This window comes from Salvia hispanica, chromosome 4 (genome assembly GCF_023119035.1).
Source record: "Salvia hispanica cultivar TCC Black 2014 chromosome 4, UniMelb_Shisp_WGS_1.0, whole genome shotgun sequence".
NCBI classification, from domain to species: domain Eukaryota; kingdom Viridiplantae; phylum Streptophyta; class Magnoliopsida; order Lamiales; family Lamiaceae; genus Salvia; species Salvia hispanica.
The window spans coordinates 44,868,942-44,881,726 of record NC_062968.1 but is presented as its reverse complement, the minus strand read 5'-3'; the positions used below and the strand labels follow the sequence as shown (position 1 = coordinate 44,881,726).

Genomic DNA, 12,785 nt, shown 5'->3' with positions numbered 1-12,785 from the left:
TGAGTACAAATGTACAATAATATTGTAATTCTATATGATGTATTCACTTTTGTGTCATAATATCATTACAATATACAATAAAATTTGATAAAACTCGATACCAAATATATTGATTATATCCAAATTAATCTAAAGTAAATGACTAATTAAGACACAGCTAAAGCAAAAGAGTGAGGCATAAGTCTATCAATTCTTTATGTTGATTTTAAGATTCTCCTAATTGAGATTTTCCCCTAGGGCCCTTGGTCCTAATGAAGAGCCTATATTCATCGAAGGTCATGGCTGGGTACAGTGCGGGTCTGTCCGGTGCCAACAATTCCTTTGCCGGTTGTATGAGTAAGTCGCTTTTTGGATTATAGAAATAGGCCAGTGAAATGCGCTCTTGCGCTGAATTCACAATTACTCTGTGCTCAACGCTATTGTAAATAGCATTGCTCAACACCTATTATATTTTCAACAAAATAATACTTCATTAATATAAAAATGATAATTAATTATAAGAATAACAGAACTTAAAAAATAAAGTTAATTCAATTTCTTTTATGAGTATTTTCGAGTTACACAGTTTGAGCTTATAGTGCATAAAAAGAGAGAAATTATAATTTTGTTTGATGTTTTTTATCTTGCGATTTCTTAGAACTATAGAGAAATATGTTATATTCATATAACATAATTTTGGTTACGTACTTGAATTTTAAAAGTTAAACGTAGTAGCATCCCTTCGAGTTATCATTATCAACATTTATTTTATTTCTTCTTTCAATTATATTTTTCAAATATACTATATTAAGTACTATAGTACTTATGCAATAGCTCTATCTCATGTCCCTTCCAAGGACAAAAGTAAGAGTAGTAATCACATAAATAAAAAATTAGATAACTTTGATTTGAAAGATGACTTTCCAACCAACTTTATATTTTAAGTACCGTATAAGGATACCCTATTACAAAATTAAAATTATATCCAAATTTATCATATTATAGTTCATATATATTTTGGGCGAACATGTACTTATCTCCTCTTATAAATTTAAGATTACAATATAACTATTGCAAAACACAATTCCTAATTACTTAATCTTTAATTAAAAGTTGATTAAAATTCAATAGCTAAAATAAGAATACATAAATATGGATGGGTGCGACCGAATGCATCCAAAACAGCAACTTATGAGAAAAACACACATGTGAACTACTTGATCATTGTTAGACAAAATTGTAGTATATCACATTCACCACTATTAATATTTTGGGACACCAAAAGAAAAACACTATTTTATGGCCAAACATTACTGGACCCACTACTTTTTCTTCGAATTTCTCTCCAACTTGGAGTTGATTTATTTTCGTTTGAAAACGATGGTAGGAATCGAACAAATAGTCAAATAAAGACAATTAGAATACAATATTTGCACGTTTAATTAAATGTTGTTTTATATTCATATTTTAATGTGGAGAAATCCGATAATGCCAAACTCCATTATACTGACATTTCATAAACAAAATTTTAACCACCTGTCGTTAAAATTCTAGTAATAAACAATTTTTACTTATAACCACACTGACCCAATTAATTAAGAAAATTGCCTAGTATTTCCATGTGCTCTGCCCATATGAAGTTTTCTTAGATTCTTTGGATTTACAAAAATAGTTGATTCACTATAAATCATGTAACATATGCTCATGAAGAAAATATTATGTTCAGGTATACATAATTACTTGATCATTTCATACTTGAAAAACTTAAAATTTAGAGACTATAATGTAAATCACAAATAGAAATAGAAATGCATATAAAGGCATAAAGCTATTCATTCTACACTTCATTAAGAATGAGCTCTCCTATGTAACATAATTATATCTATTGTAATTCTATATTATATTTTGGTTGGTGGTTATGTATACTCCCTCCGTCCTACAAAGATAGTCTCATTTTGACCCGGCACGAATTTTAAGAAATGTAATGAAAAGTGAGTTGAAAAAGTTGGTGGAATGTGAGTCCTACTTTTAAAGTATTAGTTTTATAATAAAATGTGAATATGAATGAGTTAGTGGAATATGAGGTCCACTATCAAAAATGGTAAAAGTGAAATGAGACAAATGTGGAATGAACGGAAATGGAAAAATGGGATAATATTTGTGGGACGGAGGGAGTAATAACATACGCTATTCCTAATCAGAAACCAAATATCACTAGTTATTTTATTATTGATCATCATTACCTATAAAGTAACTCAGATTCCTTCTACTTCATCCATATCTCTAATTCTCAGAACTATACAGTATAATCTTTATCAAGGAATACTCTACTTTGGATAAATTGTGCATGTACTCAATAGCTAGTCCACATGACTATTTATATGCATGCATTTCTTAAAATTCTCTTGTATATAATCATAATATTATTTTTAACGTATTTAACATAGATTTGAAAATAATATATAATCATTATTATGTTAGAGCTCTATTTAAGAACAAGAATAATTATTTGTAGTCCTAGTAAGTAGAGAGATTTTACTACACACATAAAAAAAAAAATTTAGGAAGTAGAGAGATTTATTGTGGCTAACCTGAATTTGATCACCGATGTTAACAATGAAGGCGTGTGGGGCGGGTTTGACCGTGATCCAACGGTCGCCCCTTCGAACTTGGAGCCCAGGAACATTCTGATCCGGCAGCAGAAACGTCATCCCACCCGGATCCGAATGCGAGGATAAGCCTAGGGTCAGATCCGGCTGCGGGCATTTCGGGTAGTAATTGACCCTCAAACAAGCCCCAACATCTTCTCCTCCAAACGAATTTTGTAGGAAATCATGATTTAATCCGAGGCTTATCGACAGCATCTTTAGCAAAACCCCACCTAGCCTCACAATCTCCCTTGAGTACTCATCCATCACCTCCCTATACACATTCAATTTCCCATTAGTCAATTGCACTTAGCTTTCACTATTCCAATTCCAAACATGCTACCACTTTGCTTCAATATGCTCATCCCACTCACCACTAGAATATAGTATAGAAAGGGAATTTATGAAAAAAAAGTTTATGTGAATCATACTAACATACACACAAGTTGAATTAAGTAACAAATTTAACCCCTTATATTAAAACAAGGGTTTATATAGTAGTAGCAATAAGGTAGGTATTCATTATTATTGAGATAAAAATTTTTTTTTAAAAAAAGAAACCTTAGAGAAATGGGGAGGGAAGGCCACTTGTTAACATCCCTCAAGTTGCAAGGGAGGTAGTGAAGGAAGTAGTAATCGCTCCAGTCAAGAATGGCGCCCTTTTCGATGCCAAGCCGGCTTCCGTAGCCCTCATAGGTGGTGGGGGAGTTGGCGTAGGCTTGCTTGACCTCCATGGGCTGATGGAAGAACTGGCGCCACACCTCCTGAGCCGCGTCCATGAGCTCCGGCCTCACCCCGTGGTTCACCACCTGCAAGAAACCCCACTCCCGGCAAGCCTCCGCCACACGGCCCCCAATCTCCCCCTCCTCCCCAAGGTCAATCACCGGAATGTTGGCTTCTTCACCTTCTTCGCTCAACCAAGGCCTCGACTCCACGGGCTTCACGTATCGCTCGGGAATCCGGCCTTTGCCTCCGCACTTCTCGGATAGGGATTGGACTCGGACTATTGGCTCCGGCCAATCGCTTGGGCAAGCCATTTAAAATACTAGGATAGTATTTCTTTGGTTTATTAATATTTATTTGGTTTATTAATATTTATTTGGTATTGATGAATTGTAGTGGAAGGGAAGAAATTGTGATGTATATATAGAGTACAGTATAGAGAGGGGGTGGTGAAGTTGACATGAGGAGGAGGAAAAAAATAGAACGTGAAATTAGTGTATGATAATTGGTGTGTGGCGGACAAGAGATTATTTAGTGTGTGTCAATTTTATTTTAGTGCTATATTTCTTGCCATGTGCTTCTGATGTTACTATTCGAGAATGAAATTTAAATATCTTCCTATTTCATCATATATAATGTCACAGCAAATCTACTCTATTATATGTTGTAGATTAGAGAATTCAATTAAGATGTAGTCGGTGGACGTGGACGAAGAAATAAATTTTGACAGCGGTTTCACTAAAAATTCATACTCTAATATATAAAAAAACGCACTAATGTGAAACTTTTAGAATGTAATTTTATTTTTACTAAATTATTAAAAACATACAAGAGAAATTTTCTACAGTTTAATAAATACAAAATACTACTTCCTCCGTCCTCTAAAATTATTTTTTTATTATTTTGTTCCATCCCCTAAAATATAAACTTTCTATTTTAGGAAATTTCTTTATCTGCAATAAGGTGGGACCCAATTTTTTCACTAAAACGCTTTTCTTTCTATCTCAATTATTTAATCAATTTGCATTACAGCCCGTGTTGATTCATAAAAGTTTCCATTTTTGAAGGACGAAAGAGTATATAAATTAAAATTATAAACCTAATACACTGTGATTGTGTGAATGATAAGGCTCGTTTCATGTATGATTTTGATGGTGGTTTAATGTGCCATTTGGGGAGATAATGCGGAAAATTTGAGTTTTAGTGCACAGGTTATCGCTTGATCAAGTAATTAGTCCAAACTGATCAAGTGGATGCAAATGGAGCAAAAATGCCAAAAGTCGTGCAAACTGATCAAGTGGACGCAGATGGAACAACCAAAACTCGTGCTGATCAAGTGGATTTACCAAAGGAAGTGGCGCGGCAAAGAGTGGGGCAGAGGAGAGAGAATCTACAAGTGTTTTTTTTTTTGCTGCAAGGGTATTAATGCCAAATCATAAAATCTCTAACCCTAGGGATTCGAGCTAGCAGCCACCCTATAAAAGGGGGAGAAAATCTGAAGAAGAGAAATAGAAATACACACCAAAAGAAGAAAGACAAGTTTCCCAAGGAAGAATGCTCTCTTCCTCCTAGCTTGGAGGGAGAGAACCACAGTTTTAGCTAGACTCCACCGTTTATTTGTCGTTCCACAGCTCTAAGGAGCAAATACAATCGTTCTTTTGTCATTTTCAGTTTATATTAGTTAAAGTTTTAAAGTGTTTCGTCATTTCTAAGTTTTCTTAGCTTAAACTTTGTCGCAAGTTGTTTCTTAGCTGAATCTTGCTATTTCGAGTTTGAATATTGTAATCTAGATATGGGGTTTTTGAGAAGTCGTTGTTGCTATGAAGTATATTGTTGGGTTTTCTGTTAGATCTTGTGATGGCGAGCTTGATTATGCTTGGTTTGTTGGATTTTACACTTGATTGCCAATAGGTTTCTTAGATTTAGCTAGTTAGGGTTTTGTTTTCGTCGAATCTGAAGTTCTTGCTGAGGTTTGCATGATTATGGAAAGTTACTGTTTGATTCGCTGTTTACTTAGTCAGCTATCGTAGATCTCGTTGTTTCTTGTTTTCTCACTTTCGTTGCATTTGAATCTTGTTCTGTTTACATTGAGTTCGATTGTCCATTGAGGTTGCAAATTTAGTTCTCGGGTTTCGGGTATACCCGATCCCGACCCAATGCCTGGCAGATTTTTGGTACCTGAAACCTGAAATTATAGGTTCGGGTACGGGTTTGGGTAGTTAAAGTTAGGATTTTTCTGGTTTAGGTTACCCAAAACCCGTATTAGGGTACCCGACTAATACCCGATTAAACCTGATTAATTATGTATTTATGATAAAAAAAAATTTATTTAGTATAGGGCAACGGTCGGGTAAATATCATGTTGCATTATTTATGTTCTTACTCATTATATTTTCAATATATAGTTATGCTTTCTCCTTTATTTACATGTTATTTAAAATCTTAAGAAATTCATTTTAATCATTTATGAGTTTCAATTTATGCCAAATTTTCTTTATTTTAAAATGAAGTAGTGTCTATATGTTTAAACTTTTAATAATAGTCAATAAATAGTACTCACTCCGTCTCAGAGAAGATGTCACACTTGGGAAATGACACGGAATTTTAGGAGATGTTATTTTGTGTGTTAAGTGGTGAGAGAAAATATAATTTTATAATTGATGTGAGAAGGAACTTTTTCCAAAAAAATAAATGTGACATCTTTTGTGGGACAAACTAAAAAAGAAAAGTGTGACCTCTTTTGTGGGACGGAGAGAGTATTTATTAATTTCTATTCTCGTCAATATAAATTATATAAATATAATAAATTTGAAATATAATAACTTCAGGTTTATGGGTACCCGATTAGTTGGGTTCGGGTACCCGCATCGGGTATTAGGATACCCGAATTCACATACGGGTCGGGTATTGGGTATGATATGTTTGAGATTTCGGGTTCGAGTATCTGAATTTGCAGCTTATTTTTACCGTTTGTTCTCTTTTCAGTCTTGCTTGACCAGTTAGGAAAAGTTAATGAGTCAATCGTGTTTTCGCATAATTCAGTCCAGTTGATTAGTTAGGAATATTTTCCTTTTAAATCAGCTAAGTCAAGTAGGTAGAACTTAACCCACTCAGTTGTGTGGCAGCAACCATTCCAAAATGTCCGCAATACATGTGTTTAAACCTTTATCCTTGTGGGATTCGATCCTTACTTCCCTTTACTAGTTAATACTACTGTGGGTTAAGGTTTTGAAATCGGCTTCGGTTTGCGCGTCCGACGGCACGTGGATAGATTCTAGGGAGTCACCTTGACCGGTTAGATTTTTGTTGCTTGATCAATCTGTGATTTATTGCATGTCGGTTTGAAGTGTGTCTACTGGATCTGTTGGTTGATGTCTGCTTGATCAATCTGCGTTTATTCTCATTACAAGCGTGCATACCTGACTTAGCTTGAGTGTCAGTGAACTAAGACAAAAAAAGGAGTTAAAGCTGCAAAGAAGACATGTTGTGATTCTCATTTGCAATCGGTGGAAAACATATTCGAACTTTTTTTTTTTACGTTAAATGAATGAATATGAATGTGGAGTATCATTTTACAAAACAAACCCTTTTTCAGTTTTCAATAATACTTTTGAATAAAAAACGGTAGTGTCAATTTAGGACACAATTAAGTAGGTGCTAATAGATGATAACATTCAATGACACTTTTTAAACTCTTTTGTAAAACTAAGAGCATTAACAATAGGAAGCCTTCCCACTGCTGTGTGGGAGGTGGTCGCGAAGGCTCCTATTGGGCCGCCAAGCCGTGGGAGGGCTATCGCGGGCACTAAGAGGGCCGTGGGAGGGCTATCACTTGGAACTAATGTAGTTTCATGGAGCTCAAAGAAACAATAGTTAGTGGCATGATCATTTGCTGAAGCGAGTATATAGTTACTTCGTATGCACTTGTGAAGGAATTTCGTTGAGTAGGTTATTGGAAAACAAGTTCAGAAAGAAGCTACAACAATCTATTGTGACAATATGTCACCAATAGCGATAGCAAAGAATCATGTGTTCCATTCAAAATCAAAGCATATTGAGTTATGTTATCATTCCATCCAAGATATGGTAAATAAAACAAAAATCAGTTTAGAATTTAGTGGACAAAAGAGCAGCTTGCGGATTTCCTTACTAAAGCAGTTCCAGTGGAGAAATATGAGAGTCGTGTGCTCAAGATTGCAAATTAAGAGGGGATGTTGAAAAAGTAATCTCATAGTTAAGTTGGTCAATTCATGCATGTATCAATTCATGTATATAAATAAAGAGTCATATATCTCAATGAAGAGTCATGTACAATCTCTACCTTGAATGAGGCATAACAGCGGTCAGAAGTCTATCGCAAGCAAATTCACAGGCCTGCAACAATATTCAAACTTTTCTTTGCTCAATGGTTTGGTGAGCATATCTGCAGGGTTATGTGCGTTATCTATCTTCACCACCTTAACCCTATCACTCTCCACCTCGTCCATAATGAAGTGTAAACACACATCACTGTGCTTGCTCCTCTCATGAAACATTTGATTCCTAGCCAAGCACAATGCCCCATTTTTGCCACAGTAAACTGCTTTCTGATCAATCTTAAACTAAGATATCAATCCGAGCAACCATTAACTTTCCTTTACTATTCAAGTTAGCGCCATATACTCTGCTTCCTTAGTTGATAGGGCCACTATATTCTGCAAGCATGATTTCCAGCAAATAGCAGATCCAAAGCTTCATCTGTTGTATCAAGGTTAGCTGCATAGTCCGAATCACAAAAACCAACCAAAGGCTCCTCATCTACTCCACCTTCATCTGTAAAAAGAATAGCTAACTTTGCAGCTCCTTTCAGATATCTCAAAGTCCACTTCAAAGCACTCCAGTATTGTCTCCCAAAGCTAGCCATGTATCTACTTGTAGTGCTGATAGCATAGGCTATATCTGGTCTTGTGCATATCATCATGTACATCAGGCTACCAACAATATTAGGGTAGGGAATCAGCTCCATTTCTTTCATTTCCTCTATACTCTCAGCCTTCTGATTCTTTGTTAATTTGAAGTGTACTGCCAATGGAGTTGATGTGGATCTCATATTATCAGCTTTGAATTTTTTCAGAGTCTTCTCTATATAGTCAGTTTGAAATAACCACAGCCTCTTATTGCTCTTATGTCTGACTATATACATCTCAAGAAGTCTTTTAGCAATGCTCATTTCGAACTCTGACTTTAACTGAGCTTTCACCATTTTAATCTTATCAGCATCAGTTCCTGAAATCAACATATCAACTACATACAATAGCAGATATGTAGGTTTCTTATCCTTCTGCCTCTTCATAAATACACAGCTATCATATAGTGATTTGCTAAACCCCAGCTTTGTAAGACTTTCTCCAAATTTTAAGTACCATTGCCAGCTTCTTTGTTTGAGACTATATATGCTTTTCTTAAGGATGCATACTTTATGTTCGGACCCAGGAACCTCAAAAGGCCTCAGGCTATGCCATGTAAATGGAGTAGTTTCTTCTAGTTCACCATTTAGGAATGATGTTTTAACACCCAATTGCTCAAGCTCCCAATCTTTATTGGATGCTATTGTCAACAAAACTCGAATAGAATTATGCTTAACAACTGGAGAATAGACCTCATTAAAGTCTATCCCTTCTTCTTGATTGAATCCCTTTGCTACAAGCCGGGATTTGAACCTGACCTTCTGTGATTGTCTAGCCTCAAACTTCTTTTTGAACACCCATTTGCAACCAATGACCTGCCTAAACTCGGCCTTATCTACTAAGATCCAAGTCTTGTTGTTCAATAAAGATTCAATCTCTTCTTTCATAGCTAGAATCCACTGCCTTTTCTCTAGCCGATTCACAGCTTCTGTGTAAGAACTTGGCTCAGCAAGCTCTATCTACTCAGCAACATGAAGCGCATAGAACATCATTTCATAATCACTGAATCTTGAAGGTGGCTTCACATTTGCTCTTCTAGGTCTATCTCTGCCAATCTGATAATCTTGTGGTGGAGGCTATGTTGCTGACTTTCACCATGGTCTCTCAAACCAACATCTACACTCTCAGTCTGCTCTTGACTTTAACTGGGACATATGTCAGTCTCCACCTCAAACTGACCATCATTTGCATGAACTGTTGCAGCTTCTGGAGCATCATCCTTCTCTTCAGAATTTTTCAATAGAAAGGACATCTTGTCTTCAATGAAAACCACATCTCTGCTCACCAAGATCCTTTCTTTCCTAGGCTCAATGGATTATAGCCTATATCGCTTCACACCCTTCTGATAACCAAGCATAATACATTGAATAGCTCTAGCATTGAGCTTTCCTTGCTTCTGATGTGCAAAAACCTTACATCCAAAAGGCTTCAACCTTGAATAATCTGTCTCTGATCCATACCATTTTTCATCTGGTAAGCACCTTCAATTCCAAAAGATGGACACTTATTTATCAGATAGGTCGTTGTAGACACAGCTTCAGCCCAGAAACTCTTTCCACCTCCAGAAGAAGACAATAAACATCTAACTCTTTCTAGCAAAGTACTGCTCATTCTTTCTGCTACCCCATTTTGTTGAGGGTTAGCTGGCACGGTCTTGTGCCTTTTTATACCTCTATCTTGACAAAAAATATCAAACTCTTTAGACAAATAATCCAACCCGTTATCTAATCTATGAGTTTTTGGAGTCTTACCTTTCTCGGCCTCCATTTCCTTACACCATATCTTGAGGGTATTAAAAGCTTCTGAATCCTCTGTTTTCTTCTTGAACCTCTTCTTATCGAACTTCTTGATATTGTGAGAGTGGTTGTGGATCCGTGCGCCTCACAGATCCCTTTTGAAGCTCCTTTGCCCTGAGAACGGAATGAACTTCAACCAATGTAATAGGCTTATCACGGCCATAAAGAATTGAGTCCCTCATTTGATCATATGAGCTCGGCAAAGCATTTAGCACCAAGATTGCCTTATCTTCATCGCTGATCTTGACATCAACCGATTCAAGATCATCAATAGACTTGCTGAAATTCTCCAACTGCTCGACAATGGACTTATCTTCAGCGAAGCTATAGATTCATATAGAGACGATTAGCTAGAGATTTCACCATGTAAACCTCATCTAGCTTTTTCAAGATTGCAGCCGCCGTAATACCTTATCTCCATGGCACAGAATTACGGCGCTATGAGCCTTCAGCTGCATCTCATCGAGCTTCGCCTGAGCCTTCTCATCAAGCGCAGGCGCCTTTCCTTTCCCATCTGCTTCCGCTGTAGATAGAACCGATGCCTACACCAAAACTGCTCTCATTTTCACTTTCCATAAGCCATAATCGTTCTTCCCCGTAAACTATTTTGCTTCAAGTCGTGCTGCCATCGCCGCTATCGTTGATCGATTTCCAATTCCCACCGGACGGGCCCAATTGTTGAAGATTGAAGATGATCTCGATCAAGAACAATGCAAGAAGTTTAGGGTTTTGAGAGAGGATATGGACACACAAACTACTGAGAGTAAAAGAGTATTATTGTTCTTTGATGTGTGATTGTTACAAGAAGATTTTACTCAAGCAAAGCTACACATTTATACTCCTCTAAGCCGAGTGAATGATGGTTCACTCATTTAGTTACAATCGTAAAGAGAGCCGCCACAACGGCTAGTTCTTCCTAACAAACTCTCAAGCTCCATTTGATCGGCTGCATGCTCCCTCACTCTACGTTGAATGGACGTTCGCTACTATGCTCAGCCATATATCATAACATCTACCATTTCAATCATCTAATAAAAATCATATTTACTACCTAGTGAAATATATCCATATTATATTTCTCTTTAACTATCAAAGTCCCGCAACAGTCAACACCATTATCGATTCACATACTCAACATCTAGCTAATTTGGAAAGTTATCAAGAAAGAAAGATACTTTAAAATAGGTGTTGGAGTTCAAACTAACTCACATCATAGAATTAAAAAAATATACAAGTAATATAGAAGTGCAATATCTAGTCCAACATGAAATCTTTTATCAAATATTCCGAAAACTAAACCGCATAGACTTACCAAAACAAACAACATTATAATTTTGTGGAGTTTTGGTATTCATCGTCTAACCCACACAATAGGTATATATTCCGACTAGCTAGCGATAAAAGTTCCTTTCACCGACCATCACCGGTAATAGCATGAATCTTCTTGTGCAATATCCCCATTATCTTAGCAATAGATATATTTTTGGATAAGGATATTCATCTAATATTAATGGTGGAGCTGTCTCAATTTAATTGGATTAAGACTTGATATTCCTAACTATTTACAGGTGTCGGCGTTTCATTCTTCCTCAAGTAAACATCAAATATCTGGCAACCTATTACAAGTTTACATGCAAAATGCCATTCAATTCATCCTAATTTCTTCTTGCTAAGCTTCACATAAATTAACTAATACGCCTCCAATCCCACACAATATGTTCACATATTTTAATAGCATAAAATTTTATGAGAAATTATTAAATAGAGTATGTAGAGAAATAAATATATTTGAATATTTTTAAAACGAGAGAGGAGAGAGAGATTCATTTCTAAATATATAGGTATCTCGAGTGAGAAAAGTTAAAAAGAAAAAATGTACACGTAGAATAGAGGGAATATTACTATACAAAAGATGGCTATGAAACTAATATCTAGTGTGATAGCTTTATTTGAAAATCACATTTTGAGGATTTGGAATTGGATGTGAAATTATTGGTTTTGAAAAATGTCGTCACTCAATTTCATTTTTTTCCACTTTTATTTTCCATTGCTTGTGCTTATCTTGTTAAAATTTGAATAGATTTATGCTGACAATGCTGAGTAAAATTTTGGCCATTTCGGTACACACAAATCATATGCTAGTATATTAATGCTAAACGAAAACGAGGTTGATTTAAACAATTACGCATCGTAAACAAATTGATAGCCGCTTCGGGTCCACAATGTGACATACATTAATAATACTATATACTATTAAATAATCGTCTAAAAATGGTTTCCCACCTGTGATTTCTCGTGGAATATATATACTCCCTTCATTCACAATTTAAAATTTATTTTAATTTAAAACAATTTTTTAAAAAATTTATTTTAAATCTTAGTGCAATATTGATCCCACTTTTATATAATACTTAATTTTATAACAAAGTATACTTATAATGATATTATGAAAAGTGAGTTCTATCTAAAAAAACAAACTAAGTAAGACATTTTTTTATTTATTTTGTGAATAGACTGAATGACAAATGTGAACATTATTTTTCGTACGAATGGGGTACTTTGAAAAAATAATGAATTATTGTATCCAAATAATATCAAGCCAGCAGCTTTTGGTATAGTCAATATATTTACTTAAAAACACAATAAATGCAAGTTGCATCTATTATGACAATAAGTAATGTTATTTTATTTAT

At 35.3% G+C, this 12,785-nt stretch overlaps 1 protein-coding gene across 1 annotated transcript; it reads right to left on the bottom strand.

Moving 5' to 3' along the window:
- On the bottom strand, positions 1–3,800 carry LOC125218120 (jasmonate-induced oxygenase 2-like). Its single transcript, XM_048119721.1, has 3 exons — positions 3,189–3,800; positions 2,571–2,901; positions 1–442 (listed from the first exon to the last, which is right to left on the bottom strand). The coding sequence occupies exons 1-3, from the start codon at positions 3,662–3,664 to the stop codon at positions 206–208; spliced, it is 1,044 nt and encodes a 347-aa protein (XP_047975678.1). The 5' UTR covers positions 3,665–3,800; the 3' UTR covers positions 1–205.
- Between the last annotated feature and the right edge of the window lie 8,985 nt (positions 3,801–12,785).

Coding starts and splice junctions, on each gene's coding strand:
- LOC125218120 (XM_048119721.1), bottom strand. CDS start 3,664: ATGGCTTGCCCAAGCGATTGGCCGGAGCCAATAGTCCGAGTCCAATCC. Junction 2,902..3,188: donor TCCCTCCCCATTTCTCTAAG/GTTTCTTTTTTT, acceptor GAATGTGTATAG/GGAGGTGATGGATGAGTACT. Junction 443..2,570: donor ACATCGGTGATCAAATTCAG/GTTAGCCACAAT, acceptor AAAATATAATAG/GTGTTGAGCAATGCTATTTA.